The sequence below is a fragment of the Grampus griseus genome, assembly GCF_964374135.1.
Source record: "Grampus griseus genome assembly, chromosome: 15".
Lineage (NCBI taxonomy): Eukaryota > Metazoa > Chordata > Mammalia > Artiodactyla > Delphinidae > Grampus > Grampus griseus.
The window spans coordinates 81,208,017-81,221,347 of NC_139009.1; the positions used below are offsets into that span (position 1 = coordinate 81,208,017).

Below are 13,331 nucleotides of genomic sequence, written 5' to 3' on the forward strand. Positions count from 1 at the left end.
CTCCCTCTAGCTTAGAATCACTGTTGGATGTAAGCTGGTAACTAACAGATCTTAATAAAATATCCAGTTAAGTCATCTTCAGAGTCAAATATCTTCTAGTATTTTGGTTTTTCTAAAGTAGTGTTATAAAAATTCCTAGAAAAAAAATCATCCCAGGAAGTCTGATTTGATTTGTAAGAACGCTGGCAAGCCAAGGTCACTGTTGAAGGACTGAAAGATGGTGTGGAATAGTGGTTTCTAAATTGTGGTTTCTCAACCAGCACCATTGGCAGCACCTGGGAACTTGTGAGAAATACAAATTCTTAGGTCCCATCCTAGTCCTACTGAATTAGAAATTCTGAGTGGGCAGACCAATTTATGTTTTAACAAGCACCCCTCCCAAGTGATTCTAATGCACAATAAAGTTTGAGAACCACTTGAGGAAATTGGTAAGGATACAAAAGCCCTGGCCGTATCCTACTTCGAGGAGCCCAGCTCAATGAGGTTTAGCTCTCCAGGTAAAGACTGAAGTTTGAGAACCACTGGTCTAGAGCTCTACTAAGGAAGCTCTGTGTGACTAGACCTCTAAGTAAATGCCCACCAAGGGCCACCCAGTGCACCACTAAGAGACGTAATCTCATATGCCAAGAGGGTGATTTATATAATACATCACATCCCTTTTCCAGGCAAACCACATGTTTTGGGTGTTCTGTTATCTGAGTTCATTCCCATTGGCATAAAATAAACTCTAAAACAACTAGTATATCCTAGCTTAAAAAAATCCTCAACCCCACATTCCACTTAAGCTACCACCCCATTTTTCTACTACTCTTAATAGACAAACTTCTTAAGACTTCTATTCTCTCCTGTCTCTACCTCCTCACTTCCCAATCATTCGTCAACCTACCCCATCTTCCACATCTAACACTGTAATTCAAACTTTTTGGGGGGGTCAGTGCTACCAAAACCTCCAATGTGCCAATCCAATAAATGTTTTTTCATTCTCATCTTATTTTGCTTCTTGAAAGTATCTGACAATTGATCATATCCTCCTTTTTAAAACATGTTGCTTTCTTGCTTCCCAAAATGACACTCACTTCTGGGTTTTCTTCCTATGTCTTTGGCTTCTTCTTACTGAGTCCTGGATCCTCTTCTCCTCATTCTCTATATTTCCCCTAGGTGATTTCATGGTTTTAAAATAACATTTATATGCTGATGTGTCCCAAATGTATATCTTTAGCTTAGATTTCTCATCTGAGATACAAACTTATCTATTTACCTGCTTACCCTACCTTTTTACTTGAACTTAAAATATCCAGAAATGAGTTCTTCAATCTTCCCCTTTTATATTTTCTTTTAATACTTCCTGTCTCAATAAAAAGCACCTCCACCCACCTAATTGCTTATGTCAGATATTTTTGAACTGCATAATAGTAAATCTTAAAAATATTTGTTGTTTTAAAATGGGCTCTTTTATAGTCTTGACCAAAATTTTACTTTAAAGTTATAACCATATTTTCATAAAGATCACTGGTAAGAAACAATAATAGGAGACTTTATAAAAATAATCTTTATAAACTCAAGTGATACCATAGATATAGCCAAATATATGTACACTTTCCACCAAAGATAGTATATATGTAATGTATTTCATTACAACAGCTATGGGCATGACATATAATACAAAAACTTATAAATTCAAAATTGATCATCATAAATTTACAAAGTATTGCTGCTTTGTTTAGCTATTTCTTCGTTGAAAAATATGAAGCCATGTCTAAGTATTTATGGTCCTAAATTTAAGTAAAAATTTTTATTATCAAAGAAAAATATATTTTCCCATGATTTCTGACTAAAAAACTTTAAGGGCATATTTCTAAGTTTATCTATGTTATAACTGAAGAGAAGAAAACTTTTTTTAAACCAGACTTTAAAAAAAAAGTAACATCAGGGAAAAAAAAAACAACTCACCAATTTTTTCATCCAAGCACATAATTTTCTCCTGAGTAAGCTGTAGCTCATATTTTTTCTTAGCAAGGTATCGTTGAGTATCAGAAAGATCTTTTTCTGTGTTTTCATATAAAAGTCTGTAAACATTTTAATAATGAAACTAATTCTGAAATTTTGTTTTATCAACTTTTTAGTGTATTTAAATCTAAAAACTTTTAAGAATACTAATGTACATTTTTTTCTTCTTAGTATTTTCATTATAAAAACACATTATAGGAGGTTTGAAATATAAAGGATAAAAAGGGATATTCAATCCGCCACTCCAACATAAGCAACTATTAGCATTTTGGTGTTCATTAGTTCGTATTTTTTTGGCTACACGTATTTTAAAGTTACGATATTCTAAATTCAAAACTGAATCCTGATTTTTTTCCACCTACACTTAATCTTTAATATTTTTTAGTCTTATTATTCAGCCCTCCAAATTATCATTTTTTGGCTGAAAAACCTTATATGAGCAGTAACCATTTACTTAAGTACTCCCCTAATATTAGACATTTAGGTTCATTTCAGGTTTTCACTATTACAAATAAATCTGTAATGAATAGCATTTCATTGAGTCCACAAACATTTATTAAGTGGCTAGTATGTACCAGGCACTAGGTGTTGAGGAAGCTATGGTGAACTAGGTGGGCAGTGGCCCTGGTCTCATGGAGTTCACAGTCAATAAACAAATATTAATAAGTAAACAGACTATAATTTCTGGAAATATGGAAGCTAGATAATCTGAAAGTCCTCTCACCACAAAACACTTACACATACTAAATATGATGTAAGAAGCATCCTTTTAAATGTATAGCAAAACTTAGAAGGATTTGTAAGGGAAGTCCCCTGGAGCCAAATCAGAGCAATAAGACAATGAACTGATGTTATGTTAGATACAGTTGGGGTTTGCCTGTCTCTGTGGCCTAGAGTCTTGCCTTTTAACTCAGAAACAGAAGATGAGGCCACAGAGATGGCTGCAACACAAGTATTAGAACTAAGGTCCGGGAATTCCCTGGTGGTCCAGTGATTAAGACTCTGTGTTCTCACTGCTGAGGGCCCAGGTTTGATCCCTGGTTGGGGAGTTAAGATCCCACAGGCCATGTGGCATGGCCAAAAAAGAAAAAAAAAAAAGAATTAAGATCCTCTACCATAAGGCCACTAAGGGCTACACTATTACTGGAGAGGACTAGAAGAAATCAGCTTGCCAAACATTGCTAGGGCCAGGGTAACAAAAATAACTAAAAGTCTTCATTGGGAATTCTCAACCTCAAGATAAGAAATCAAAATAAAATCTGGTTCCAGGATGGTCATATAATCTAGAACACTCAGTGGAAATAAAAGTTCTCTGGAGGGACATGTCCTCAACTCAGGCACAAACTAAACCTCAGACAAAGGTCTGTTGAAAATGAGCTCACAATTCAATCTCAAAAACACATTAAGAAACAACCCAAACTTAGTGGGAGTCAAAATACACACAAACTAAATTAAATCCCAAAGAACTTCAGATTATAGCATTATTAAATAGCAATTTAAAAAGTTTTAAATACTAAGACATAACATAAGTAATAGAATACACAATGAAAAGAAAAAAGAACCAGCAGATTTTTAAAAGAACCAAAGAGAACTTCAGGAAATTAAACTGAAGTCACTGAAATAAAACTTTTAAAAGGACAACATCAAATGACAAGTTTAAGAACAAAATAGACACAGCTAAAGAGACAATTAGTAAGATAGAAAGAAAAAAAAAAAAGCCAGATCAGAGGAAATTACCTATAATAGAGCACAGAAAAAAAAGATAGAAAAAATACAAAATAAAGTTTAAGAGACATAAAGAATAGAATGAGAAGGTCCAATATTCACCTAATAAAAATTCCACAAGAGAATAAACATAATATTCAAAGAAACAATGGCTCATATAATACATGAAATCTTAAACTAAAGAAACATCAATGAAAAACATAAACAGCAGCTTTGAGGGAATGTAAATCATGGGTAGAGCCAAAAAAAAAAGCTGTATCTATTAAGACAATTATAAATGGAGGAGGGTAAAAGTATTTAAAGGGACACAAGATTTCTACATTTAAACTGATAAAATGTGACACCCGTAGGCTGTGTGTATAATGTAATATCTAGAGCAACCAATGAAAACATCTACATAGAGATACTCAAAAGTATTAAAGATAGATCCAAATGAAATTCTTAAAAATGTTCAAGTAACCCACAGAAAGGTGGGAAAAAGAAAACAGAGATAAGAAAAACAAAGGGAAGAAACAAACAAAAAAACAAATAAAACAGGAGACTTGAGCCCTAACATATAATAATTACATTAAATACATAAGGTCTACCTTATTTGTGTTAGCTAAACACTAGAAACAATCAAAATGTCCCTCAATAGATGAATGGTTAAACTGTGGTACATCCATACCATGGAATACAATGATAAAAGTACATAAAACTATACATACACATTGAACTAGTGACAATTTCTGCTTCTGATATTGTACTATAGTTATATAAAATGTAATAGCTGGGAGAAATTGGGTGAAGGAATCTCTCTGTATTTTTGCAAATTCCTTTCACCTTAAATTATTTTAAATTTAAGAAGTAAAACAAATTCTCAAATCCAATCTGCACAACTAAAATAAATAAATAAAAATCTCAGGGTGGGGGGACTTCCCTGGTGTCACAGTGGTTGAGAGTCCACCTGCCGATGCAGGGAACACGGGTTCATGCCCCGATCTGGGAAGATCCCACATGCCGCGGAGTGGCTGGGCCCGTGAGCCATGGCCGCTGAGCCTGCGCATCCAGAGCCTGTGCTCCGTAACGGGAGAGGCCACAACAGTGAGAAGCCCACACACCGCAAAACAAACAAACAAACAAAATCTCAGGGTGGGAATTAGGAATCACTATTTTTTTTAAAGTTCCTTATTTGATTTCAATATGCAGCCAAGGTTGTTAAGGAGTGCCTCCTACTGCTGCTTCACCCAGGGGAGCAAAAGGTGAAAAACTGACAAAGCAGATGTTATGTAAGACAAAATGTTATTGCAATTTTATGGTGTCTCTCCCATCTTAGGACTCTTCCATCACCCATAGTGTGAACTCAGTGAGGCTGTTCCCCCCAAAGGACTGTATGACATAATAACTTATATCTCGATGGAAAAATGTGCTCACAGACCAAAATGACAACACATTTGAAAAGACAAGTCATTTCAAAAGAAACAAAATATACTGATTACAGAATCCAGCAATAGCAGATATATTAGAAGAAACAGATCAAAAATTTTTAATTAGACTAATAAACATATTAAAAGAAAGAGAAAGATATCAGCAATATGAAAAAAGAACCAAGGGGAAAAACAGATGTGACAAGTATGAGAAATGTAATAGATGAAATGAAAAGAAAAAAAAAACAGATGGTGTAAATAGCAGAATGAATATAGCTGATCAATGAGTTAGCAAACTGAAAGACCAATTGAGGATATTTCTCAGAATGAAGTATAAAAGGACAAATAAATTGAAAACATGAGGGCTCCCCTGGTGGTGCAGTGGTTGAGAGTCCACCTGCTGATGCAGGGGACACAGGTTCGTGCCCCGGTCCGGGAAGATCCCACATGCCGCTGAGCGGCTGGACCCGTGAGCCATGGCCGCTGAGCCTGCACGTCCGGAGCCTATGCTCTGCAACGGGAGAGGCCACAACAGTGAGAGGCCCGTGTACCGCAAAAAAAAAAAAAAAAAAAAAAAAATTGAAAACGTGAGATGAAAAGTTAGAAGACTTACCAAACCTGACTTTAAGACTTACTATAGAAACCATAATAGAGAGCCCAGAAATAGGCTCACATTTATTCAGTCAATTAATTCTCAACAAAAAGCAATATAATGGGGAAAAGAAACAATTGGTATTGGAACAACTGAATTGCCATGTGGGGAAAAAAATGAATCTTAACCCCTACATCACACCACATACAAAAGACATAATATAAAAGCTAAAACTATCAATATAATGCTTTTGAGAGAAATCACAAGCATACACATAAGAAGTTTTAACCAATTTTAGTAAATCAAATCCAAGGATATAGAAAAACTATAATACATCATGTCCAAGTGGAGTTAACTCAGGAATGCAAGGTTGGTTTACAATCTAAAATTATTTGTTATTCACCATATTAACACCCTAAAAAAAAGAGAAAAAAGCCATATGACCACATTAATAGATGCAAAATAGACATCTGACAAAACTCAATATCCACTCTTCATATGAACTCTCAGCAAATTAGGAATAGAACTTTTTCAATCTGATAATAGGCACCTACAAAGAGTCTACAGCAAACATCACAATGGTGAATGGTTGAATGCTTTCCCACTAAGATTAAGAATAAAACAAGGATGACTGTTCTCATCCTTCTATTCAACATTATACTAGAGGTTCTAGCCAGAGAAATAAGGCAAGAAAAAGAAACAGGCATTCAGATTGGAAAAGAAGAAGCAAAACTCTCTATTCACAGATAACATGATAATCTATGTAGAAAATCCTACTGAATCTACCAAAAAAAACTATCTTAACAAGTGAGTTTTAGCAAGATTGCAACATACAAGAGCAGTACACAAAAATCAATTTTGTTTCTTACACAGGAATACCTCATTTTATTGCATTTTGCTTTACTGCACTTTGCAGATATTGCATTTTTTTTTTTTTACAAATTGAAGGTTTGTGGCAACCCTACATCATACAAATCTATTAACACCATTTTTCTAACAGCGTTTGCTCACTTCATGTCTCTGTGTCACATCTTGGTAATTTTCAAAATATTTCAAACCCTCCACCAGCAAAAAGATTGACTTGCTAAAGGCTCAAATGATAGTTAGCATTTTTTAGCAATAAAGTCTTTTTATTTTATTTATTTATTTATGGCTGCGTTGGGTCTTCATTGCCATGTGCGGGCTTTCTCTAGTTGCGGTGAGTGGGGGCTACTCTTTGTTGCAATGCACGGGCTTCTCATTGCAGTGGCTTCTCTTGTTGCAGAGCACAGGCTCTAGGCACACGGGCTTCAGTAGTTGCAGCACGCGGGCTCAGTAGTTGTGGCGCATGGGCTTAGGTGCTCCATGGCATGTGGGATCTTCCTGGACCAGGGCTTGAACCCATGTCCCCTGCATTGGTAGGCGGATTCTTAAACACTGTGCCACCAGGGACGTCCAATAAAGTCTTTTTAAATTGAGGTGTGTACATTGTTTTTTAGACATAATGGTACTGCACACTTAAGAGACTACAGTATAGTGTAAACATAACTTTTACATGTACTAAGAAGCCAAACAATTTATGTGACTTGCTTTATTGTGATATTTGCTTTATTGCAGTGGTCTGGAACAGAAGATGCAATATTTCCAAGGTCTGCTTGTAATAGCAAAAAAACAATAGGAAACTGAAATTTAAAAAGCATTTATAATAGCATAAAGAATGTGAAATACTTAGGTATAAATATGACAAAGAGTGTACAAGATTTGTACAATGAAAAAATATAAAACACTGTTGAGAGAAATTTTAAAAGATCTAAATAAATAGAGAGAGATTTTCTGTTTATGGAACAAAAGGCTCAATATTGTTCATAGTTAATTTTCCAAAACTGATCTGTAGATTCCACATAATTCTAAGCAAAATCCCAATAATAATTTGTATATGTTGACAAGATGATCCTAAAATTTATATGAAAATGTGAAGGATCTAGGACAGCCAAAACAATTTTGAAAATGAACTAAGTTGAAGGACTTAACAGTACTTGATTTCAAGACTAATTATGCAGCTTCAATTATCAAGACAGAGTGATACTAGCATAAAGATGGAGAAATAGATTGATGGAATAGAGTCCTGAAACAGACTCACATATGTGGTCAACCAATTTTTTCACTAAGATGCCAAGGCAATTCAGTGGATGAATGGATAATCTTAACAAATAACTAATGGATACCCATATACAAAAAACAAACAAAAAAACTACCTCTACTTTTATCTCATACTTTACACAAAAATTAATTCAAAAAGGATTACAGACCTTACATTTATGTAAGAGGTAGAACTATAAAACTGCTAGAAGCAAACACAGCAAAAATTTTTAGTGACCTTAGGTTTGGCAAAGATTTCTTAAATAGAACACAAAAAGCATGATATAAATGAAAAATAATTTCAATTGTGCTTCATCAAAATTTAAAGTCTTTGCTCATCAAAAGACACTGATAACAAAATAAAAAGGCAAGCTCTATACTGGGGCAAGATATTTGCAAAACATGTATCTGACAAAAAATTTGTATCTAGACCCTATAAAGGACTTTTATAAGTTAATGATAAAGAGATAAACAAACCAATAAAAATGGGCAAATACTTGAACAGATATTTCACTAAAGAAGATATAGGAATGGCAAATAAGTAAATGAACAGATAATCAATATCACTGATCATTAGGGAAAAGCAAATTAAAACTACAGTCAGATACTACACACCCACTAGTATAACTAAAGTAAAAAGACAGATGATATCAAATGTTGATCAGGATATAACGCAACTGCACTCTCATGCACGGCTGGTGGGAATATAAAATGGTAAAACAATTTTGGAAAACAGTTTGGCTGCCCTGGAAGCTATCAGGGGAACCACCACTGTGTCCTTGGGTTATAGGATCAGGGCAGCAAGGATTTACAGTGGTACTTATCTGGCTTTTGGTGGAGAGCTGCCCTTGACAACGGAGACCAACATTCTGTGCACTATACTTGACTGTTAGAAGATCCTACCTGATAACCCTCATTCAGTATGCATCTGGGAAAAAAAGCACCAATGCATAGTAAATCAACAGTAATAAAATATTTTAAAATATAGTTAAATTCTACTGTAGTCCAAGAAGAATCCCTTCAAAGGCCCTGACGGATTATTTTCTTAGCTTTCTTCTTGTAAAACACTTTTAAAATGCATGTTAATCATACTGCTCAATATCAAAAAAATAAACAACACAATCAAAAAATGGTAAGAAGATCTAAATAGACACTTCTCCAAAGACATACAGATGTCCAACAGGAACATTAAAAGATGCTCAACATCGCTAATTATTAAAGAAATGCAAATCAAAACTACAATGAGGTATCACCTCACACCAGTCAGAATGGCCATCATCAAAAAGTCTACAAATAATTAATGCTGGAGAGGGTGTGGAGAAAGAGGAACCCTCCTACACTGTTGGTGGGAATGTAAATTGGTATAGCCCCTATGGAGAACAGAATGGAGGTTCCTTAAAAAACTAAAAATAGAGCTACAGTATGATACTGAAATCCTACTCCTGGACATATATCTGGAGAAAACCGTACTGTGAAAAGATACATGTACCCCAATGATCACTGGCACACTCTTTACAATAGCCAAGACATGGAAGCAACCTAATTGTCCATCGACAGATGAATGGATAAAGAAGATGTGGTACATATATACAATGGAACATTACTCAGCCATAAAAAAGAATGAAATAATGCCATTTGCAGCAACATAGATGGACCTAGAGATCAGCATATTAAGTGAAGTAAGCCAGACAAAGACAAATATATGATGTCGCTTGTATGTGGAATCTAAAAAAAATGATCAAATGAACTTATTTACAAAACAGAAAGAGATTCACAGACATAGAAAACAAACTTATGGTTACCAAAGGGGAAAGAAGGGTGGGAGAAAGGATAAATTAGGAGGTTGGGATTAACATATACACACTACTATGTATAAAATAGATAACCAACAAGGACATACTGTAGAGCACAGGGTATTATACTCAATATTTTGTAATAACCTATAAGGGAAAAGAATCTGAAAAGGAATATATATATGTATATGTATATAACTGATTCACTGTGCTGTACACCTGAAACTAACACAATACTGTAAATCAACTCCATTAAAAAATTCTTTAAAAAATGGATGCTAATATAAGAGCCATAAATATATTGCAATAATAAGTATATCAATGCATATGATAATGAATGAGTCCAGAAAAGACAAGCGGAGGATGTGGCAAAACCTTCCGGTTTACACTGTGGCCGTCCTTATCCTGTTAAACTGCACTGCAGCCACATATCTTCCCAAATAGCCATAAGACCCCTGCACAACACAAGAATATACCTAATAAGAAAAAGGAAAAATGGAAAACTACATTCATAATCCGAAGTTCTCAGATTAGACCTTTAAATCACTGACCAATAAACCCACACCGAAAACAGATATTCAAGAAATAGAAACTTTAGAAATAAAGCTGGTAGCTTCTTTTGCAGACTCTTCTAACTCCAATATGAGAAAACAGGCACTCAGAAAAGTTGTTCAAGATATGTTTAGGAGTTGCTTTTACCGAAGCCCAAAGGGGCTTTGGTTAAGCTATCTAACATGGTTTTTATCAAATGCCTATTTTGGGGCTTAAAACCAACCCTCTGTGCAGCCTTAGGAGGAGGTGTTAAAAATCAGGGATCTGCCATGGGGTGCGATTCCCCTGATTTCTCTGTATGGTCTTATTCTCAAAACAAATTACCATTTAGTTCTCAAGTTGCACCCTCCATTAGAGCTCAGATGTATACACTTCTGTCCATTTCTAAGGGAGACACTCATTCAGAGACACTCAAAATAATGCTTTTACACATAGTTGGTTATAATCAAGTAGACTCTCCAGAGAAACTCACACCAGTGAAATAGAAAACGCTACAGACGACAGCACTGATAAACCAAGCTGCAATGTATGGTGACAGTTTTTTATAGTTTCCACTCAGCATTTTAACAAATAATATTACAAGCAACAGTTTGATTAGCAGAGGCTGAAATTCATGCTTTGTTATCTCAGAATGATTCTAAGACTTAAAATTCAAGATGAGAAATCTGCACTTATTATAAACCTCACTGCACAGAATGCTTCCTTCACAAAATGACAGAATCAGAACCAAATCGTAGATTTTTAAAGCAATTGGGGAAAATGTGTTATCAGGTGATTTGTCTGGCCAGAAAACAGATAGTGAGGGTTCTCAGTATGACATTAATATGGGATCTGACATACAGTTGTCATCTCCAGCTCAGAGTCCTAGAATAGACTTTGGTTGTTTCCAAATTTGGACAATTATGGCTAAAGCTGCTATAAACGCTGCATGTAGGTTTTTGTGTGGACATACATTTTCAACTCCTTTGGATAAATACCAACAAGCATTTAAGAAAATTGAAATTGTATCAAGTATCTTTTCCGACCACAACGCCATGAGACTAGATATCAATTACAGGAAAAGATCTGTAAAAAATACAAACACACGGAGGCTAAACAATACACTACTTAATAATGAAGTGATCACTGAAGAAATCAAAGAGGAAATAAAAAAATACATAGAAACAAATGACAATGGAGACACAACGACCCAAAACCTATGGGATGCAGCAAAAGCAGTTCTAAGGGGGAAGTTTATAGCAATACAAGCCCATCTTAAGAAGCAGGAAACATCTCGAATAAACAACCTAACCTTGCACTTCAAGCAATTAGAGAAAGAAGAACAAAAAAACCCCAAAGCTAGCAGAAGGAAAGAAATCATTAAAATCAGATCAGAAATAAATGAAAAAGAAATGAAGGAAACAGTAGCAAAGATCAATAAAAGTAAAAGCTGGTTCTTTGAGAAGATAAACAAAATAGATAAACCACTAGCCAGACTCATCAAGAAAAAAAGGGAGAAGACTCAAATCAATAGAATCAGAAATGAAAAAGGAGAAGTAACAACTGACACTGCAGAAATAAAAAAGATCATGAGAGATTACTACAAGCAACTCTATGCCAATAAAATGGACAACCTGGAAGAAATGGACAAATTCTTAGAAAGGCACAACCTGCCAAGACTGAATCAGGAAGAAATAGAAAATATAAACAGACCAATCACAAGTAATGAAATTGCAACTGTGATTAAAAATCTTCCAACAAACAAAAGCCCAGGACCAGATGGCTTCACAGGCGAATTCTATCAAACATTTAGAGAAGAGCTAACACCTATCCTTCTCAAACTCTTCCAAAATATAGCAGAGGGAGGAACACTCCCAAATTCCTTCTACGAGGCCACCATCACCTTGATATCAAAACCAGACAAGGATGTCACAAAGAAAGAAAACTACAGGCCAATATCACTGATGAACATAGATGCAAAAATCCTCAACAAAATACTAGCAAACAGAATCCAACAGCACATTAAAAGGATCATACACCATGATCAAGTGGGGTTTATTCCAGGAATGCAAGGATTCTTCAATATACGCAAATCTATCAATGTGATAAACCATATTAACAAATTGAAGGAGAAAAACCATATGATCATCTCAATAGATGCAGAGAAAGCTTTTGACAAAATTCAACACCCATTTATGATAAAAACCCTGCAGAAGTAGGCATAGCGGGAACTTTCCTCAACATAATAAAGGCCATATATGACAAGCCCACAGCCAACACTGTCCTCAATGGTGAAAAACTGAAAGCATTTCCACTAAGATCAGGAACAAGACAAGGTTGCCCACTCTCATCACTGTTATTCAACATAGTTTTGGAAGTTTTAGCCACAGCAATCAGAGAAGAAAAGGAAATAAAAGGAATCCAAATCGGAAAAGAAGTAAAGCTGTCACTGTTTGCAGATGACATGATACTATACATAGAGAATCCTAAAGATGCTACCAGAAAACTACTAGAGCTAATCAATGAATTTGGTAAAGTAGCAGGATACAAAATTAATGCACAGAAATCTCTGGCATTCCTATATACTAATGATGAAAAATCTGAAATTGAAATCAAGAAAACACTCCCATTTACCACTGCAACAAAAAGAATAAAATATCTAGGAATAAACCTCCCTAAGGAGACAAAAGACCTGTATGCAGAAAATTATAAGACACTGATGAAAGAAATTAGAGATGATACAAACAGATGGAGAGATATACCACGTTCTTGGACTGGAAGAATCAACATTGTGAAAATGACTCTACTACCCAAAGCAATCTATAGATTCAATGCAATCCCTATCAAACTACCACTGGAATTTTTCACAGAACTAGAACAAAAAATTTCACAAAAGACCCCGAATAGCCAAAGCAATCTTGAGAACGAAAAACGGAGCTGGAGGAATCAGGCTCCCTGACTTCAGACTATACTACAAAGCTACAGTAATCAAGACAGTATGGTACTGGCACAAAAGCAGAAAGATAGATCAATGGAACAGGATAGAAAGACCAGAGATAAACCCACGCACATATGGACACCTTATCTTTGATAAAGGTGGCAGGAATGTACAGTGGAGAAAGGACAGCCTCTTCAATAAGTGGTGCTGGGAAAACTGGA

At 35.2% G+C, this 13,331-nt stretch overlaps 1 protein-coding gene across 1 annotated transcript in view; it reads right to left on the minus strand.

Moving 5' to 3' along the window:
* TSGA10 (testis specific 10) overlaps positions 1–13,331 on the minus strand; it is a 75,109-nt gene that overhangs the window by 41,382 nt on the left and 20,396 nt on the right. Inside the window, exon 9 of the mRNA XM_082672639.1 lies at positions 1,951–2,066. Coding sequence (XP_082528765.1) covers positions 1,951–2,066 — 116 coding nt within the window. The remainder of the gene's footprint in view (positions 1–1,950; positions 2,067–13,331) is intronic.